We start from the raw sequence: 22,240 nt of genomic DNA on the forward strand, positions 1-22,240 counted from the left end.
CTTCTGTAGTGTCTTTGATAATGGCGATTTAGGGTCAGGGAAGCTTTTGGGTCAGTGGACGAAGAGTCCCGATTCTGTCTGCTGACCCTGCTCTGCCCTACTGTACTCTACTGAGCCGTCTAAAACAATCCCCCTTTCTCTCTGAAACACACACACACACACACACACACCAGGCTTCCGTGAGAAGCAGGGTTTCATTTTAGTGGATGGAGAGATCGAACCGCATGGTAATGAGATCATCACCGGGCTTAGACATGCGTACACACACAAACAAACAATTGCTTTGTTGCACACACACATGGAACACAGCGACACACAAACAAACCGTACGATGGAGTACCCATTGATACAAACACAGGGCACAAATGCAAATACACAGATATATAAAACCACACACACACACACACACACACAAACACATTTGTACTGCTATACTTGTAAGGACCTACAATGATGATCTTCACCCTCTCAAAGTATATGCCTAAACCTAAAGGATGATTCTGCTTATATTGTTTTTTCTTCTCTTGTTTATTGGATAAGTACATTTATGGACAGACAATAGTCAGACAACATTGTGGACAATAACACAAAGACAGTTAACAGGTAGAAAGAGAACAGACGTTTGACATTATGTGCAAAACACTTGAAATTTATTAAATTAAGAAGATTAAGTAGGAATAAAAGCAAAAATTAGAGGGAAAGAAAGAGTAGGAAAAGAGGAAAAAAAGGGTAATAAAAATGAAGCCATAATATACATTGATGATAATAGTGAGGGGACAGTGAGAAGAAAGGAAGGGCAGAAAAAGGGAGAAAGAAAATAAAGTCTGGTTATTTTCAACATGGTTCTGTTTAAAACTTCATCTAAGCGTCCAAATGTTGGAGGATTTTCCTCGTCTTTCTCTCCTCGCGAGGACATTTGGTCCTCATCTCACAGCGATGCAAACCCGCTTCCAGCTCCACAGTAGTAAAACGTTCCCTCCGTCTCCGCAGAACCAGCGAATCCAATCAGCTATGTATTGTATTCATGTTTCTGATTAGTCCTGAGAGAAGAAACAAGTGAGCGAGAGTTGGGAAGGCGGGGCGGGGGGCTTTGCATGTACAGTGAGAAAAATAGTCCTCCTATTTAGAGTGACAGCCTGGTTGGCAAGGGCAGACAAGTTGGTGTTTGTTTACACTCTAGAAATCTCCTCAGTTGGTTGGGAATTAAACACAACACACACACATACATCCATACACTCGTAGCATCACGCTAACACCAGATGCCAGGGAGCAGAGTGGTGACTGAGTGGCGTCTGCAGTAAAGCCCTACCATGCGTGACTCTCTCCTGACTTCTCCTCTTTTAGCAGGCTTGCGTGATCCCACCATCACTCCCTGTCAAGCCCTCCCTCCATACCCTTCACACACACACACACACACACACACACACACACACACATATCACCCGCTGGGAGATTCACACAGGGTGTATATGTCCTCCCTCCCTGTGCCAAATGAAGTGATCGGAGCAGGCTGTAGGAAACACTGTTAGTATAAACAGGGCTGGATTAGAGTGTTGTGTTGACATGTGAGAGGCACAGATGGAAGAATGTGAAGTGGACAGTCACGATATGTCGAGACCCGAGGAAGGCCCTTTCACCCATCGCCTTGCTAACGTTTTACTCTTCGCTTCGCCAGCATTCATTCAGTTTTTATAGATGTCAAGTGTTGATTAAAAAAAGAAGCAGTCGAGATACTCAGCTCGGTACTTTGCAACGTGGCGATGAGGCGCTGGTAGAAAGATCATCGGATTGCTTTTGGATTTAGTTCTATTAGAGGCCACACTGTTGATATTTTTGTGAGAGAAGGACACACATATTCAGCTTTAAAATCTTAAAAACGATTGAAAAAATGTCCCAGGGAGATGAGATAAACCAATGCCTTGTTTCATCATACTTTTACTTCTCCCCTGAAAATTCCTAAACAAGTGGGATAATCTCATCCCACTTCTTCCCACTTTCACTTTTGTCAAGAGAAGCAAGTTTTTAACACAATATGAGATTAAATAGCCTGCTAACATGAGGATTTTTTTTTTTTTTTTTTTTTTGCAGTGTGACTCACTGGTGCTGCAGTGAAGTTAACAGATGAGATCAAGTCATGATGTGTGATATCAGGCTGCAGCCATCAGGCCTTGCACTGGAGAGAAATCCATCCTAACAGCCATTTGAACCAGCTCTGAGGCTGCTTTTTGCTTCAAATGTGAGACAGAGTCACATGCTTCCAGTGAAAATCAGCTTGTTTCTTGAATTAAGAGAGGTTCTCTTGATGCTAGCTGACTCTTTTGCTTTTTTCTGTGTTTTAGAATTAGATATTGAGGGAATTTTATTTGGCAGGCAGAAAATTCCTGCAACAAGTGTAATTGCAGTGGAAACAAGTGGAATGATCTTGCTGCAATGGCAAAAAAGATTTAATATGACCGAATGGCTTTTTAAGATTGGCTTTTTATGCAATGTGCATAAAAAACCTAATGACTTTATCTTGTGTCTGTGTGTGTGTGTATGTTTGAGAGAGAGAGAGAGAGAGAGAGAGAGAGAGAGAGAGAGAGAGAGAGAGAGAGAGAGATCTTTGACACTACATGACACAGCCTTATTCTGTATTACCTGCTTCACAGATTGGTCCTGGGCACACACACACACACACACACAATAGACATATAACACCTGTGATAGCGCCTTTTGACTGACAGGTTAATGGCTTTCATGCATAAAGCATGATCTGCATCACAGCTATCACTTGATCTCCCCCAACCCCGGCCACATTAACCACCTCGCACCCATTTAATTACACTTGCTGGAGCTTGTGTGTGTGTGTGTGTGTGTGTGTGTGTGTGTGTGTGTGTGTGTGTGTGTGTAGTGGATTCTGTAAAGTAGTAGAGTTTGACACCAATCACCTCTGAAATAAAATCTAAGCTAATTAACAGCATGCTCACTTCCAGGGTACTAGGATTGCCACTTTTTCCACCTCTGTTTAGCTGTTAGCATTTCTTTAGCATGGCACGTACAATTTCCAGCCGAACTTTTAAATACTGTACTCTAGAAAGAAAACACTTATGTGCATTTTGCACAAGTAAATTTACTTCTCTTAGTATAAAATTTCAGCACATTGCCAGTACTTTTACTTCAGTAGAAATATACAAACTTTGTACCCCTGCTTAGCAGTTAGCATTTGTTCAGCCTTGAATGGCACAGCAAAATTAGCGTAGCTTCCCTCATTATCTTTTATAACTCAGTATTACTAAGACTAAATTTTCAGGGAAATACTTTTTACCTTTACAAGGGGGTTTACTTCTCTTGGCCTAAATGTTCAGCACATTATCATTTCTTTCACTTTAGTAGTTGTATATACACTTACCACTGCAGCTTAGTGGTTAGCAGTTGCTTAGCATCATGTGCTACTGCAGTGTTAGCATAGTTTCCCACATAACTCAGTATAACTCAGACTACATTTTCAGGGAGGTATTTTTTACCTTTACTTAAGTACATTTGACAGAATGATTCTTTACTTCTCTTCACATAAAAGTTCAGCACATTATCAGTACTTTTATTTTAGAATAAGTATATACACTTTCCAGCCCTGCATAGCAGTTAGCAGTTGTTTAGCATCGCGTGCTACAGCAGCATTAGCATAGTTTCCCTCCCATATGGATATAGCCCCAGGGACCATCTGCCCATTATTATTTGCCTCAATGAGCCGAAACAGCCCCGTAATCTTTTTAACAGATTACTCCCTTGTTATTGACAGGCAGCATGAGTGAAAGAAAAAATGCTTAGGGGATTGCTGGTGAAATCAATGTTGTCATTTCATGGAATGGCTCTCTCCCAGAAACCTGTTGAATTTGCTGTTTACGGTGTTCAGAAAACAAGTGATGATTGCTTTTGACCGGCCAACCGGGAGAATATGGGAGGGAGAGTCTGAGGCTTGCTGCACTTCTTCTGGCCCTGTTATTTTGAATAATGTGAGCAGCGCTGCTTGTCACGCAACATGATGGACCAGTAGTTTTCTAAAGTGGAGATGCATGTGCAAGTCGTCTATCCTCGACTGTACCTTCTCTATATCTGGTCTGTCTTTCTCTTTCTCTCCTCCCCTCTCGTGCAAGAATGCAACTAGACTAAAATACAGGGGTAGAAAACTAATAATTATTCCCAGAGTTGTTTGACTTGTCTCAAGTATTTCCTTTTTCAGGATGAATAAGCAGGAGAGTCAAAACAACTGGTGTTTCTTGTAATGAAAAACTGATTTTGCGGTGCTGAATAGTGCAGGATGACTGAGTGAAATGAGTGAGATGGATAATGTACACCGTAGCTTTTATGAAAAAAAAAAGACATAATGGCTTCTTTATGATTGTTTATTCTATACATTGTGGGCCAGAGGTCCTGTGCTCTGCAGTATATTTGTCTGACTCAAGATTTTGATGAAGTGAATTTACTTTATGGGCCCTTGGACCAAGACCAAGATTTAGAAAAACTTGGCTTACAAGGAGCCAAAATATCATACGCTCCCTTTCACTCTGTCTCTTTTTCTCTCTCCCCATTCCTATCAGTCTGTCTCCCTGTGTTTCCAATCTTCCATAAATAATTCAAAACAATAAAATTCACCACTTGTGGCACATCTGTTTCCCAGGTTTTTGTTTATTTACAAAACACAAGGAGTTTTCATTTCAAATTTGTCTCTAATTAAACTTGAAATCAGTGACACAGGGTTTACAGCTTATTGAATATGACAACTTGCGAGGGTGTTGTGCATAAACTGCACGCCACAAAAGTTTAAGGGGCTGTACATGAATTTCAAGCCCTTGTGGAGCAATTACAACAGTGCTGAATTATATTTCAGACTGCTTGTGAAAATAGAGATTATGTGATTACAGAAATAGCATACGAGTGCTTTATTGTGGCCAGGTGGGGTTGCTGAATTAACCACCAGCTCCTTCACCACCATTCTCGTCAAAACATGCATCCAAGGATGAGCTATTTACAGAATAACCGCACACATACAGACAAACACATGCATACACAACATGCACACACACACACACACACACACACACACGCACCAGCACTGGATTAATAGGAGCGGATACCTCACACTGTAATGAAGCGTGTTCAGTGTGTGAGGTCCATGTTGCAGATGCAATTGTTGGTGTTCAAAGCAAGTAGTTGGCCTCCCGCTCTCCAAAATAGATTTTTTACTATCATTACAGACACACAGAATAACCCAAATCTACACCCAATAACTGTGTCTGCAACCTCAGTAGCAGATATACATGCTGCAATGCTCCAGTCTTTTATTACGGCTGTAATGGCTGTTAACTTCACATAGTTTCCACTTCTTGCAATTTTGCATTCCACAGTTAGCCGACCACAAACAGATCTCTCACTATGCGTCAACAATCGAAAAAGAAATGTGCCCGAGCTGGACGAGTTGGAGCGGGCAGGAAGTGTGCTCTTCGCAGGGGGTGTAGTTACATAAATTGGGTCCCAGCCCATCCCTGTCTAGCCTAGTATAGACCAGGAAGAATATAAACTCCACCACCACCGTCTTGGTGTCTGGACACCGAGGTGCCCCACAGGGAGAGGAGTTATGTCACTGTTTGAATGAGCCTATCACAGGAAGTTTGAGATGGCTACTGATAAATATAGAAACAGAAGGAGACACGTTGGGGGAGAACGGCGACTAGGCCTCCGCCCAACAATAGAGTTTCCCCTCGCCTTCTAGAGAATAAGCTCCGCAAGTGTACGAGTGAGTCACTGCCGCTGTGTGCATGCGTGCTTGGACATGCGTCCTCATTTTGCCTCCGGGTGGGATACTAGCTAGAATATATGTGACTCATGAAGTATTTTGTATCCTGAATTCACCCCCCTCCTGACCAGACGCAGAGCCAGTCTTGATATTTGGCCGGTGGCACATGTCAGGTACCTGGCAGCAGTGGGACAACTTGAGGCTCTTGTCCTCAATTAGAAATACACTGTTGCATTCATTTGGTTCAGTCGAAAAAAAAAAAAAAAAAAAAGGCCCTTGCTGCGTAACTGGCTCATCTCACGCAACTGAATGCTGTGTGTGTATGCGCGCAGAAAACACATCATCTCCCGCTCAAGCATATTCTCCTCAGGCATCTTTGAAATTTGCATTCGAGTTTTCCTAATTGTCTGAATAAATAGTTTACTAAATTAGGCCGTTTGTTGTGGGTACTTTTCCCATGGCCTGACAAGCAAGCATTATTTAGATGTCCCTTTAGAGGAATCTGCATATTTGCCACGGCTGTCACTACCCTCGTGATTTTGACTTTTGCAGTCAGCTTGTTGAAAACTCGCCATGAAAAAATGGCAGCGGGTTCATCGCAAGACCAATTTTGCCATCAGAGGAACAGAACGCACCCATAAAACATTTGCACTGCAGCCAGTCATTTTTTTTCTATTTATAGAGTCAATTAAGAATATGATTGCTGTAATGGTTTTACACTATGGCGCCACTTTTATGAGTCTGCAGTCAAGCCACATACAGTAGCAGTGAACACACTGTACAAAAGTTACAGCACAAGTCGGTTTTGCCCAAGGGCTGCAGTGCGGAGACACATTACTTCTGTACAACATGGTGACTGGAGCGTCTGCCTGCCAACCAAAACAGAGAAGTGGAAACAATCAAGTTTACATCCCGACCTTCATTCTGTGTGATCCCATTTGCTTTGTCATAATATCACTTCCCCTCTGCCTCGGTCTCTGGGCGCACAACCGAGGCCTTTGTTTAGATTCTATTCAGAGAGGAATCTTTTTTTTTTTCCTTCCTTAGAGATAGGCTTCCCCTCGCAGCTCCAGATGCACACGCTCTCCATGAAATCACTTCCTCACGTTATAATCTCCACTGAAAGATGAATTTTTATGATCCCCACCCCCACTTCACCACTTCAAGAAAAGAGTTCTTGTAGGGTTTTTTTTTTTTTTTTTTTTTTTTAACAAAGGAAATTGCTCTAAATCCAAATGTAATCTAATATTTCAGATCCAGATTACCGACCTCGGTCTAAGGTCAACATTGAATCCAGGATTATTGATGTTTGTATCATTACGGTGTAATGCATTTACAGCACTGTATATCCAAGCAGTTATAACAAGAGTTAAGCAAGTGGAAAAAAATCTGCTCCTGTTTCTGCTCAGAAAATCATGAAAACGCCAAAAACTCTCAGAGCGAGATCTTTTTTCTTCTCGTCTGCCATCCTTCCATTTCAAGCCACATTGCCAAAACAAGAAAAAAAAGTATAAAGAGTAAGGGTTGGATTTGGATGGGGCGAGATCCGGACATTTGATCTGTGGCATAATGAAGTATTAGCTTCCATTACACTGCAGGCTTAACCTTTTTGCGGAGCGCCATTGAGCGCTTGCCAACAGTCATCAATATTTAACAGCTGTTGCTATTATGAAATTCTTTATGGGCTAATGTGGCTCGCCGACTTGCACGCAAGGCTTTGGCGGGCCGCCAACACACTGTCAGGAGGAAGGGGGGGGAGATTGACAGACGGCTCGCTCGCGTGACAACCAGCCCTCGATCGGCCAGCTCTCTCTCTCTCTCGCTCTCTCTCTGTTGGTGTTGCTCTCTCTGCTCTGTGGATTTCCTGTGCTTGCAAAGAGGAGGGGGTTGGAGGGTGAGGGATGGGGGCGGGAATAGTCAAAGGAGGTGGCTGTAAGCCAAACCAACCTCAACACACACACACACATACACACACACTACTCTCTACTCACGCAAGCCTTGTGGGAGGGGAGGGATTGCAGTGCTGCACAGAGTTTGCATGTTCAGGAGCGGAGCGTTTCTTTACAAGCCAAACATACAGCAAGAGGCGCAGCTGCCAAAAGATGGCACCCGTGCTGTTGAGCGAGGGTGGTGGGGGGAGGGCAGAGAGCCGGGATGCAGACAGATAACATGCTGATGTGCAAGAGCATCACTCATGTAGAAAGTTTCATTCTCTCAGTGAGGTGCAGAAAGTTGATATTCTCCCTTATGAAAATGAAGCTTCCATTTAGGGATAAGACAATATGATTCAAACAGAGTGAAACTTCTAATATGATCTAAAGGCACAAGTGGCTTTTGAAATGCATTTAACTCAACCCAGAAACTGACAGAAATACTAAAAAAAAAAACAAAACAAAAAAAAAAAAAAACACTTACCACCTGTTGGAGTTTTTATCCAGCAGCAGCAAAAATTGCAGATAACACAAACCTGTATATCTATCTATCTATCTATCTATCTATCTATCTATCTATGTAAAAAGCATTTTCATGTGATTTGAAACTGAATGGACCGTGAATTCCCTCTGCCATTCAGGTCAGTATACTCCACAAGTCAGAGCACAACTCAGAGGTGTGCAACACACGCAGACATAATGTCAGGCCCTGCCATCTTTCAGTATCTCCCAATCGTGTTGAATTATTCATATTTGCATTTGTCATCGCTTTTACGCACTTTTCTTTGTATTTTTTCCACATTATCCCTAGAATAAGAGCATGTCAGCAGACGATTTGATCGTTTTATCTGATGGCATGCTACACCACAGTTCTCTTGCTCTCTCTTTTCATTGCCAGTCACTCTCTCTCTCTCTCTCTCTAAAACCGATGTGCGTCTCTGCGTTTTTGCTTTTTTCTTTCTATCATTTCTGTTTCTTTGAGTTTTGTCACTGTTATTGGAAGTGTATGAGGAAGTGGTTTAGAGAGGGGATGTTGAAAACCCCCACACACACGCACATACAGACAGACTGTATTGTACATACAGGCGCATGGCCAGGCTCACCTCACCCCCTAGAGGCAGCTGAGATTAATGTCTGATTGATCAAGCAAATATTTCCTGCACACATGCAAGCACTCACACTCACTCCCGGCTCCTGTATACCTGCTCACGGCTGAAGCCTGAATTTGTGTTTGCTGGTTGTGTGTGTGGAGAGGGGACAGATGCAACTTAGTTAAGCAGAGCCTGAGTCAACTCTGCGTGCATGTGTTCCTGTCGGTGGTGTGTTTTGTAAGGCAGGTTTGCAAGTGTTTGTAAGGCGGCTGAGCTTTGCGCCTGTGCTTTCACATGTTCATTTTAGCAGCAGGATCAACTCAGCAATCAAAACCAATCAGCTGTTAAGCCTTTCACGTCTCTCTAGGTCTTTTCTCACTTCCCCCTCATCTCTTTACCTTAAGTAACCGCCCATAAAATGTGATTATCTTTTGTTTCGGCCTGCACCAACACTGAAAAGCAGTGTGAATATCGCGCTGAAATGAAAGTTTGAGAGCTGTTTGTAGTTGTCTGTAGCTGAAAACTTTGTCAAAATCTGTTTTATCTAACAAGATTTATTCTGTTCATCTCACTTCAGTCACTTTTACAGCAGCAAAATGGGACGATCAAGTAGACAGACTGACCATCTCTGTCATAAAAATCTGTCATAAATGTTGCAACACCTCTTGCACCTCGATACTTGGCACCCATGTATCGATACAATATTGCCACACAAAATATTGCGATACTATGCTGTATCAATTTTTTCTCCATCCCTGCTAAATACCTATTTGATATCATCTCAAACCAGTTCATAAAGCTGTTTGAATATGTATTTTTTGCCTGCCAGAGTCTCACACTGTGAAAAGTTTGCACTCATTTGGGTTCATGTTGACCTTTGCAGAATCCTGCACATCGCCGATTTCTTTGCGGGATATTCAGTCAAACAGATGGACAAAAGCTAAAATCTTTTATTGATCCCAGCCAGTTGTACTTCATGAGCACGAAGAAGACTTTTTTGACCTCAGGACAGTTACAGTTTGTGCAGAAGAGGGGGTGGTACAGCTTCATATTTACAAGGTGGTCGTAATATTTTGCATACTCAGTGGAAGTGGAAAGACAGGCCTGGCCGAGTGGACGAGCTAGACACTTTGAGCCCCACCCTTTGGCAGCATCAACCTCCCACTACTTGTCACTTTTTACTTAACACCCTGTCCTCACACAGAGCACATAAACGCCTCACCATTACCTACTCTGTTTTCCTTTTTAGAGGAGCGAGGGAGAAAATAGAGGCAAAGAAAAGCAAACCTGAAGACATGAGAAGCGATGAATAAAGCCTGTATTGTTGGCAGAGGAAGTGCCGGTCCCGATAATTAATCATCCCGTGTGTTTGTCTTTCCCGGCGCCGCATCCTCTCCAAAACCTGCCGTAAGAGAGAAAACAAAAATACGTGGGGCGTTGAAGGAGGGAAATAAAGAGGCTTATTAGATGGGTTTCCCTCTGCAATGCTTTCCACTGGTCGGATGATATTGCGGTGATTGAAGAGAATAGTTTTGTGTGTGTGTGTGTCTGTCTGTCTGAGTCTGTTTACACCGAGGGGAGGTGATGACAAAATACTTATTACTGGCATTTATGAGTTTACGAAGGCCACGTCGCAGCTCAGCCATTAACATTTAGCCCAGTTTTCACCAATAGAAACAGACAAACAGACATTGGCGCCTTTATTTCCCCTAAGCATGACTAGACCCACCGTTGTAGCAAGGGGGAGGGGGCAAATAAATGATTGCAATGTTTTTTTTAAAAAAGAAAAACACGAAAAGCGTGGATAAAAAAAAAAAAAAAAAAAAATGACGGCTACATTAGCTTTGCGTGCTCCGGGATGGAAATTAAGAGAAGGGGAAACTCTTTAACATCACGAAATCAGCTGCCGATTGCCTGCGATGTTGAGCTGAACAAGGGAGGCGTGGAGGCAGGAGGAGGAGGAGGAGGGAGAGAAATGATGAGGGCTGACGAAGAGGGGGTGGAGGATGGTTGGAGGTTAATAAGGGGGAGCAGTAATCGGGTTATTGAGAGGGGGGGTGGGGTAAAATATGAAGCCCTGGAAGACAGACAGACACATACATACTTAGATCGTTTCTCGTACAGAGACTGTGATGTGTGTGTGTGTGCGCGCGCGTGTGTGTGTATCTCGCGTGACTAATCTGCGCCTGCTGCACTTGAGTGACGGGGGTGAAGGGCTGATCTCTCGGAGTGAGCCACATGCCCCCTGACAGCACAGCCATGACAGGAACACGCAAACATGCCTCGCAACACGCAACGCAGTACGTCACGGGCCGAGCGTTGCACATGCGAGAGCTCTGCACGCCACAGTCGTGTGGGCTAATTGCCTGTACAAACACTGTATAACAGGTGGGTGGGCCGCCCTGTAAGTGGGGAAAGAAAACAGAAGGTGCATGTGCAGCAGTTGTTGAAGAGGGAGGTTTATTTGTGTCCCGTTTTCTTTTTATTATTATTTTATTTTGGAAGGCGTTTATGTTCTTTTAGACACTGAAGAACAGGAGCATGATGAGGAGGCGGGCTCAAGTAATAATGTTTTACTTTATTGTGATCCAGGCCACGTTTCCATGCCACTAACCCCCCAAATATGAATCCCCATTTGATAAGGTTTTGTCCCAGGAATCCATATGGGAGCATTTTGGTTATTGTTGATTTAGTGTTGTATGCGGGGAGATAAAAAGCAGCGAGAGTGAAACGCCAGCGATGCGTAATTGTCCAACTCAATAAGTCATTTCATCTCATGTGCTGTCTTAAAATCGTATTGTTCTTAAAATGTCAGGGCCCATGATTTAACTTGCGTCCTGCGCAGTTTGACTTGTCGACAAATGGCTGCCAGCATCTTGACACAAGGCCGAATGAGGCGGATCGCTCCACTAGTATCAATAAAACACTTGATTAAGGGATAATTCTCGAGGCAAGTTGATTTGCATTGGAAACAAGTGAAATGATTTCACCCTGCTGGCAGATTGCATGACTTGTTCAAAAAAAAAAAAAAAAAATATTGAAAAAATGCTAGATTAGTTGACTTGTCAAAACAGATATTTTTGCAATGTGCGTGAGCCTGAGAGCAAGTACACAGGACTTGCGTGTTTGACCCACTCTGACTTTCTCATGCTAGTCAACAATCGGCCCAAATCAGACGTCCCAGATGCCGGCGCTAGATGCTGTTGTGCTCTCTCTTTCTCTCTCCCCATCTGAGGCAAAGCTCTCGGCATGTGGCGTTATCGTGTGAGAGGAATCCTGTAAAGACAAGAAATCCCACACTGTTTTCTTTTCTCAGACAGGCCCACCACACGGGCTAATACCTGGCATTAGGTCCAGTGCAGGAGGAGACGCTCGCCTGACATAGTTAATGTGTCCGCCACATGTCTGTCCGAGCGCCGGTCCAGCTCTCTCGCTGAGATACCGCTGGGGTTGTGGGAGGATCGCAGAACATACTTTGAAAAACAGACTTAGCCTTGTTATTAGTTCTGTCAACTTTTTCCATGTCGACGCTGCTTTTCGTCTGTGCTGCGGGCCCTCAAATATATTAACTTTATGTTTATGATCTTGGGAACACAGGACAGAAGTGAGCAACAGTGTAGTCAAGTCATAGTTTTAAGTATTTAAAACACTACATAAGCACATATCCAATCTGTTCACCATCCTTGTATCTTTTATTATGACAAAGGTGTTATTACGTGAATTATCAATAAGCTGTGTGAGGCAGCAACTTCATCTGAACTTTCTTCTCTTTTCCAGCAAACCAAGACAAATCCTCCAGGAAGCACATCATCAGCCCTGCATCGTCTAACCCCGAGCCCAGGAAAGAGAGCCTGCCGCTGGGCACCACCGTCACTGAAAGCAACCTCCTTCTGGAAGTAAGACACTGTTGTCTCTTTCAGTATTTTTCTGTGCATGGGAGCCCCATTCATGTTCACTAGCAATGTGTGCAATCATTCCTCTAGTGCTTGTGGATGCATGTGTGTGTGTGTGTGTGTGTGTGTGTGTCTGACACTGGACAGACACTTGTGCGACAACCTGCTCCAAAATTGAAAATCTGTACAAATACAGCAATAAAATGAAAGCTGTGCAGTCATCTGTAGCTGATATCTGCTTTGTTTGTTTGTTTTTTTAATCAGAAACATCTTTCTCACATCAGTGCAAAATAGTTTCCAAAGGTTATTGTGATTTTTTTTTTTTGTTTTGTTTTTATTTTGCCTTAACATCATATTGTCAAACATTTTTTACTTATTCAGATTGACTCTGAATGTGGACATCTTTTGCGCATCACTGTACATCAGCCTCTCAGGCAACCATGTGCATAAGTGTGTGTGTGTGTCTGTGAGAAGACGGCATCATGTGTGTGTGTGTGTGTGTGTGTGTGTATGTGTGTGTGCGCCCTTTGCCCCTTGACCTGACCTGCTTTTACGGAGCTGTGGTGCGTGACAGAAGGGTGAGACAGGAGTGTCGGTGCTGATGGTGGAGGTGGGGGCCAATAGATGCCCAAGGCTTCGGGAACCAATGAATTGTGTGTTTGTGTGTGTGTGTGTATTTAAGTGTATGTGTGGATGTGAGCAGAAGAGAGTGAGAACAAAAACAGTGAGCGTGTCAGCGGTAATGAGAGCAAATATGGAATCTGTTTCTCATCAGCTGTAAACAGGCCTGGGGCATGTCGTGTCACCAAGCAGCCTCGGCTCTTGTCGAGAAGACACCAAAATCACATTTCAATCGCAGATCAATCATCCATTGCAATGATCTCACCATGTTACACTCACTTTCGCGCTGCGGGACAAGTATGGGCGTAGCGACGCTGCTCATGATCAAGTTTTGACACTGAACCCAAAAGTCGCTCAGGAGAAAGCAGCATCGGGTTTGGCTTCTCCTCTCTTCCTTTCAACATGACGGCTTGAGAATCAACAAGGGACGAATCATTTCTCAGTCCTTTGACATCAAATCCCACCCAGTTGGACTTGACCTTTTTTTGGGAAACATGACATATACTTTGAATATTTTGGGCTAAAAAAAAAAAAAAAAAGGTGGCGTTAGGTTCCTATACTCCTAGAAAGGAGAAGTTGTGGTTGTCGGGGGCGACGGGGCCGGCAGGTTTCTGTAATCAAAGTGGTGTCCCAGTGTTGGCTACATGGGAATTGGCCTTGACATCAGATCATTGTTACACACTCAATGTCCTAATAGCTATCTGTCATAGAACAAATTATGACACTGTTCATGACCCAACAATCGCCTGTGTGCGCACACACACACACACACACACACACACACACACACACACACACACAGGGAGTAGAGCTGATCCACTGATGCTTCTGTTAATGTGTTAGGTCGTCTCATAGGGCTGGTAAACAAAGGGCTAGATTGACCGTGGCAATGTGTCGCCTCCCGTTGCGTGACTCGACCCGCACCGGGGCCCCACAGCAAACTGTGCATTAGTTGTTATGGTGATGGGATCCCAGGAGAGAGAGGAGAGTGGTGTGTTTGTGTGTGTGTGTGTGTGTGTGTGTTTGTGTGTGTGTGTGGGCTGCAACCACTGATTACTGACAACATTATTGTTTGAGCTATTGGCTATTTTATTAATCAATCGACTAATAACTATGTCTACAACATGTTAAAATAATAACAAATGCCCATCACAGACGGATCAATATAAAATTGAGAAAAGCAGGCAGACTTTATAGTAGCTTTTGTGAAGCAACTATTTGGTATATTTAATTGATAAATTTAAAACAGTTAATTAATTATCAAAGCTATAACTGATGCACTTTGTGTTGATCGACTAATCAGTTAATTGACTTAAGGTTCCAAGCACTAGTGTGTATATGTGAGCTCTATTAATTTATTTAACTGATATGATGCATATGACTGCTTTAATTTGTTTAATTACATACATATTCTATATTTTATTTGATAAATTGATGCTGTTTAGACATTTAAATCAGATATCCCTGCAGGGACATAAATATACCTTATTAGCATTAGCGTTATCCAGCACTTAAATGGTTTTATTTTATTTTTTCATTTACTTTTTCAATTTTTATTTCATTTATTGTTTTTAATTATTTTGTATTTATTTGTTTACTTTTTAATTTAATTATTATTTATGTATTTTTATTTTTATCATTTTTTTTTTATTCATTAATTTTAATAAAATTGACAGAGAGGACGAAAATGGGAAAAGCTAAAGGCTGTCAGCATATCATATCCAGATTCAATCCAAAAAAATATCGGCTTCAGCTTCCCACATCCATATGAATGCAGTCCTAGTGTGTGTGTGTGTGTGTGTGTGTGTGTGAAGGATGTGGGTGAGTTCCTGGTGGCAGGAGGTCTCCCAGTTTGCCGTGACCTCATCATCGCCGCTTTCATCTCTGCCTCTCTGGCATTGAGGCGGCAGGAAAAACCAAAGAAACCCTGTCGAAACAATGAGAAGAGGATGGCCTTCCGCTCTCCCCCACCGCCCTTGTCCATGCTTTCCAAATCTAGTGAACATATATTTTATTTTGGGCTCTGCGTGCAAAGCGCCCCTTAAGATTTGTAAGTCAAAGCTTTTAACCTCCCAGGGGCGGTTATGGGAGCCGGGGGCGTCGTCGCTGCAGATATGTGGTGGACCGGGCCAGCAGCAGGTGCCTGTTTCCATTACCTAAACACTTCAGCATGCGAGGAACTGAGAGAAATCTGTATGAACAAAACACACAGAAACAGCATGTAGACCTGCTCAGCCTCCATGCAGGAAGCTGAAGTTCTCTTTCTTGCTTTCTTTTGATTCAAATGGGGCACACTTTATTTTTTTAGAAGGATTGTTTACATATTTGTGGTTGATTTAAAATGGACATAAGCCGTTAGTATTTCAAGGAAAGTCAAAGGAGAGCGTTTCTTTTATACTGTGATTTGTGTCACTGGGAATGGAGCATCCAGTCCTCCTTTAATGGTTTCTGGATTATTGTGGAACATTTTTTCTTTTTTATTTTTATCAAACCCAATGGCACGGAATTTGTTCTCCACTATGGATTGTGGAAAGCCAATAAAAATTAACCAGTCTATAAAATTCACTAATTTTGACCTGCAGATGCTGTTTCAGGATCCAAGTCCAAGGCCTGTTTGTTCCAGAGGTAGAAAAATGCCAAATTTTAATAAAAAGAGGGGGTCCAGAATTTAAAATTTATCCTGGCATTTCAAAAGCTGGGAAAGAGAAATGAAGAAAGGTGAGCTGGCTGAATAAATCCAAATGAACCCAGCATGTTAATTTTGGCCTTTTTATGTCCTTTCACGACCCCATAAAGGCAACATCTCATTCCCGTAAATGCAAGTCATTTTCATATGCTTTTTTATGGACAAGGCTCTGACCAAATGTAGAATAACTCAGTCATTACAAGACTTTTGGACATACGTAGGGTAGGTGCTAGAGCCCTCAAATTTTCAGTGTTCAATCACGATGAGCTCTGGAACAGGACAGGATGTTTTCAGTATGTAGCATGAACGGGGATGCACTTGAATAGGACAAGCAATATGACAGCTTTGGATTACATTGTACACCAAAACGCTTCACAGCTTCAACACCCCGTCCCACCTCAAACAGATGGTTTCAATACAGCAAAGATCCCAGAAAGTCAAATTCTTGGTCTAAAAACCAGACATTTTCATATTTTCAACACCGACACATTGGAATTGGACACAATATACTGTTTTCAGCATAAATATATTAGATTTAGACCTGACATACTGTTACCAGATGTTTGCACAGCCCCAAGTGACCAATTCTATTACTTTCAACACTAATACACTGGAAACTATAGTGAAGTATATTGATCCCAAATCACCCCAGCTCTGTTTCAAAAGCCTCAGAGCGGACCAGAGGACATGAAGTGGCCCTCAGCGTAACTGCGATGCTCTTGATAGTAAATATTTCCCTGATAAAAAAGCAGACTTGCCTTAAAGGTTATCTTCAGTGTGCAAACCGGGTTTAATTAATGGAAAGTCAGGTCCAAATTCAGGTCCAAATCACTACTAATGGAGAGAATTTGAAAGCTAGAAATGCATTCCCAGGAGGTTTCTGTTCCTTACGTCAGTGCAGTGTGCAGCCTGATGTGTTTTCGCTCATGGGTGCATGCTAACACTAGGCAAGTAGGAGGAGGCTGTGTGTGTGTGTGTGTGTGTGTGTGTGTGTGTGCAGGGTCACAGTGCCCCCCTCAACTGCAGAAATATGTGCCAGTTAAATTTGTCAAACACTGTCAGCCTCTACGCCATGAAGAAGCCGGTGGCTGCCGCCTGAACGTCCCAGCTCCCTCTGTCTCTCTGATTCTCCCTCTGCACCCTCCACCCGCCATATGTTTTCATAGTCTCATATATTTTCATATCATACATATTTTTCCATTCATTTTCTTCGTCCCTACTTTGCTCCACTGCTGTGGATTCCGCATACCATCCACTCTGAACGTAATGCTTGCGTTTTCCATATATTTCCAATTAACACGTTCAAGTGGTGTAATTTGTGGTGCCATTTATTATCACCCTCTTCCAGTAGCTCTCTCACTGGCACAGCATTAGGAATTGGCAGCCATATTTAAGTCATTATTGGGGTGGGAAACAGATGGAAAGAAAGTTGACACATTTTTAAAACATAGCTAGAAATACATGTCATAATTATCCTGTGGTGTTGCAGAGAGAGGAGCAGAGCTGGTGAGGCTCTAAATCAAAGACTAAACAAGGGAACATCCATAGGCTACCCACTAATGTCAGCAGCTCACCACTTTAATGTTGTCAATGTTGTTTTTGCAGCCAGACCAGCTCAGTTGAATTGCTATGAATTGTAAGGCTTTATTTTCAGCGTTAGTAATATAATGTGTTGCACAGCCTTTCTGCGGCATTGCAGACAAAGTTCAAGTTCAATTCCCAAACCAATTAAAGTGCAAAAGCAATCATATAAGACATAGGCTAATCGAGACATGTGAGAATGAGACACCCTGTTAAGTGAAATTAAGGCTGAAAATAAGGTCCCAGACACTAAACAGATAGCTTTTAAAATATACATTTTATAGATATAGATTTGAAAATGTGCATGTATGTTACAGTAACCTACAAAACACCTCAGACTAATCTAAAACCATAAAAACTGCTATTAAATGGTCGAAAAATGTCTATATCCTCAGTCAAACCGTTGAGTAAAGAGTTAAGAGAGAATAAATAGATATTTATGGCAAGTGGAGATAACAGTACAGTTAAAATGGATTTCAGAACAAAGTAAATAGTGTCCCAAGCCATTCAGGGAACACCAACTCAAAGTTTCAAAATTCATCGATATGAACCCCCAGAAATTTCTTTCCACTTTCCATTTCTATGGGAACGGAAAACAGTGATGTTTGTCTGGTTTACATTTAAGGATAATTGCACCTGAACCATGTATCCACCCTAAGCAGCTCCACATTGAGATTTTTTGGCAAATGATTCAAATTTTTTTGTGTGATAAGAATAAAGTTGGCAACTAATCATTAATGTAGAATTCCAGATCAATTAAATTTTAGCTAATACTGTATAATGCTAGCATGATAGGTGACATGAATTACTTAAAACCGCAAGTTTAGCTTGAAACGTATAGCCTGTAGATATAGATACAAAGCTAACGTGAAGTCACGTTAACTAACCATCGAACCTGGCTAACCTCACAGATGTTCCAATACAGCAGCTGAGGCTTTTCTTTTGGCTTGCTCACTGAAGATTAATATTTTTTTACATTTTTTAATATAATTTGTTTTAAATTTTTTATATATAATACACACACACACACACACACACACACACGTATATATATATATATATATATATATGTATATAAATGTATACACATACACACACACACACACACACACACACACACACACACACACATATATATATATATATATATATATATATATATATATATATATATATATACGTGTGTGTGTGCATATATAGATAGATGGATAGCTTTATATAGATAAATGTATTTGTTGAAAGACCAAATTGAATTTTCCTCTGGTTCATCCTTACACCCCGAGGGCAGGTTTCCCAGCCCTTGATTATGATGTGAATGAAGAATGGCCAGCATGTGAATGAAGTGACCTGTCTCAAGTGTTTAATTCACAGACAGGTATCAGTGTCCATTAGGCCATTAGCATGGAGCATGTCCAGTAAGCACAGGATTACACTGCATGCCGAGCCCATGAGATCACTGTGAGGACAGGGGAGGGGGGGCAGAGCGAGAGGGCGGGGTTAGGGGGAGAATATGGGTGTGAATTTGGAAGCCACAGGGGTACACGCCACATAAAACACACACGCACACACACACATCCATACACTCACACACACACACACACACACACACACACACACAACAGGGAAGACCTGCATAGTCTCGCAGTAAACTAGAGGTGACAGACTCTGGCAGCAGCAGTCACGCAAGTCAAGTAGCACTGCAGTAGTCACGCTATCACAGCAGTAAGCATGGACACACACACACACACACACACACACACACATGCGCGCACACACTGGGAGACCTCTTCCTGTACTTTCTTGTCTCTCCTTCTCACTCCTTCCTCTCCCACTCCATCTGTCCATCCTTCCCTCTGAATATGAACAAACCCGATTGTGTATTTGTTGTGCAAATCCTGTTTAATGAATAATTGTCACTGTAAGCTCTGTTAGCCTCATCAGTGGGTGTGGATTTGTGTGTGTGTGTGTGAGAAAGAAGAAGTGAGAGTACATTCCCATATATTTATATTCCTCTGTTTTTAATCAGCATGTTTGGTATCAGGAATCAAGAGGGGATGCTTCTAGTCAAATAGACTAAATTATCAAAGTTTCAAACTTTTGAATTTATACCGCAGTTGAGCCATTAAATCTCTTTTTTAACGCGGGGAGATTGTGGGCGAGTATGGGTGTTTATGTCATCTCCAAGTTATTTGCTGGAAAAATGATCCTGAATATAAATTCCACCAGGAAATATAATAAAAGTCCTAGTCAACTGTAATATTTTGCACCACAAATCAACAGCTTTTATTTTGCCAACTTGGTCCCACAACCACCTGTCTTTCATTTCTTCCTCAACATTGTGTGATTTTATCTTTTGTTCCCTCTCCACTGTTATTTGCTGTTTTGAGAATAATGGAAATAATGGTACATTTGAAATTGGGCATTGTGCTATAAAATAAGTTCTGGCTGCAGTTTGAAATTTGGCAGTGTTTCGCCTGCAGTGATGACAGAAATGGTTTGGAGAGTAAACCATGTGATCCTCCAAAAGGATTGCACTCGGATGCAGGTTCAATATGTTTACTGACGGCATCTGCAGTCAGTTTTAGAACAGTGTAGCAGTTAAAATGGGGGTTGTTTGTGTTTGTCAATAATATATCTGTTACACGTGTTCTTGTTTGTTGAACTACTTTGAGTCACTGACGGCGTCTCTCTGTTTGTGTCTAGTCTCTGACAGGCTTTGCCTTGGTGGTGAGCAGCGATGGGATGGTCTTTTACGCTTCCTCCACTATTGTGGACTATCTTGGCTTCCATCAGGTGGGTTGAACGTCTTGTCATTCACATTTTAGATGAAGGATGGTCTGTTCAGCAAATCCCAACAGAATCACAGACAGTATCATTTTCAAACATGCAGGGTTGCTATGGTAAATCCCTGAGGTTTTGGAAAAGTCATGGAAATGTTTAATAATGATCGTAATCTTGACAAGTGGTACTAGAACTTGAGAAAGGAGAACAGTCAAGATTTTTTTCCCCTGGAAATAAGCTGGAAGCCAGCCAATCAGAGGCCAGAGTCATGGCAGTAACAATGAGACATATTTTATTTGTCTTGCAGTAAAGTTTACTTTTGCTCATTACACCGCTGAAATACAGTCACAGACATTAGGGTTATAGTTACAGAAAAGTTTTGGAGTTTCATTTTAATTTTATTTGGCAAATGAGGATGGAAACCTGATCAAAACCACAATATGCGACCTTTCTCCTTGAGGCAGCAGCTCACCCCCAGCTGCCCGAGGTCCCGTCCCAACACTTGTAATTAACATCAATGAGCTCCTGAAACAGCAGCTACAAGAACAGCTGATGTTCACAGGTCTTGTTGTTTAGCTCTGTCAATCTTTTTTTTTTTTTTTTTTTAAACTGTTTTGTTGCTAGACTTGCCTTCATCATCTTGATCAGTTACAATAAATTTGGGTACCACTTTCAAATAAGACCACCCTTATAAAGGATCTATGAATGGTTTATAATTAGGTTGCAAACACTTTATAAATCATTAATAAAAATTTCAAACAAGTTATAACACATTTTTCTGACATCAATGCAGGCTCATAAGGTTAGTCTTATTGTAAAGTTGTACCAGTAAACTAAGCAACTGGCAGGATCTGAGATTTTACAGGATGCAGTGCAATAGATGCAGTGCAGCAGTGACTTGCTCTTGCCAAATAGTGAGCCTGCATTATTTAGTAATGATTTCTAAAGTGTTTAATAACCTAATTATAAAGCACTCAAAATCAAATTCCTTAATAAGGGCAGTCTTATTGTGGAGTGGTACCTACATATGCAGTCAAATAAACAACATATTTGCAATATTTGGATACGTAGGGTCAACCCCCCCTGAGTCAGGAGGGTCAGCGCAGGCAGCGCTCTCCATTACTCAGCCAGTTTACCTTTCCTCACTTCTCTCCCCCAGCCCATGCCTTCTGCTTTTCGTCCCCCCATTCCTTTCCATTCCTCCCTTTCTCCCTTCTTCTCTCTCTTCACATTTCCCTTCCATTTTTAGCCCACAGCCAGCTAGACCCAGTAAAAAAAATCTCTCTTTCTGGCTGCCTGATAACTCGCCATCTACAAAGAAGTCAAGACAGAGGGGCCACAGCAAGGTCAAGACCGCTGTTTCACCCTGGAATAGACTCTGTGTGTGTGTGTGTGTGTGTGTGTGTGTGTGTGTGTGTGTCTGTGTGTGTGTGGGGGGCACTAACACATTGCCGACAGTTAAGCTCCATCTCCGCCGACTCTACCAGCCAGTCATTAATTATGGATGATATCAACACGGGCCCGCCTGTCCTGCTACGCTTAACTCTTCCCCCTCTTTCAAAACCATGAATAAAGTGCTTTTCACTGTTAAAATCCCTCCTTTGCCCTCACGTCTGTACACACACACACACACACACACACACACACACACACACACACAACAGACTGACACTTTGGAGTAGAGATTCTTCTGCTACGGCGCTCCCACTTGGCTTACAAGCAGTCAGGGGCAGTAACACAACGCCATGAAATCGACATGAAAACCAAAGTGGTCTGAAAGATGCTGCCATAGTCTGCTGTGTGTCAGTTTTTATGTGTGTTTGTCTGTTTGTGTGTGTACATGTGTGTGTGTGTGTGCACAGACATGAGGGCAAAGGAGGGAT

General features: G+C 42.2%; 1 protein-coding gene across 1 annotated transcript in view; it reads left to right on the top strand.

Moving 5' to 3' along the window:
- Positions 1-22,240, top strand: part of ahrra (aryl-hydrocarbon receptor repressor a) — an 85,151-nt gene that overhangs the window by 51,470 nt on the left and 11,441 nt on the right. The window contains exons 4-5 of the mRNA XM_030078867.1: positions 12,573-12,691; positions 20,280-20,369. Of these exons, the coding sequence (XP_029934727.1) occupies positions 12,573-12,691; positions 20,280-20,369 (209 nt within the window). The remainder of the gene's footprint in view (positions 1-12,572; positions 12,692-20,279; positions 20,370-22,240) is intronic.

The sequence above is a fragment of the Myripristis murdjan genome, chromosome 20 (assembly GCF_902150065.1).
Source record: "Myripristis murdjan chromosome 20, fMyrMur1.1, whole genome shotgun sequence".
NCBI lineage: Eukaryota > Metazoa > Chordata > Actinopteri > Holocentriformes > Holocentridae > Myripristis > Myripristis murdjan.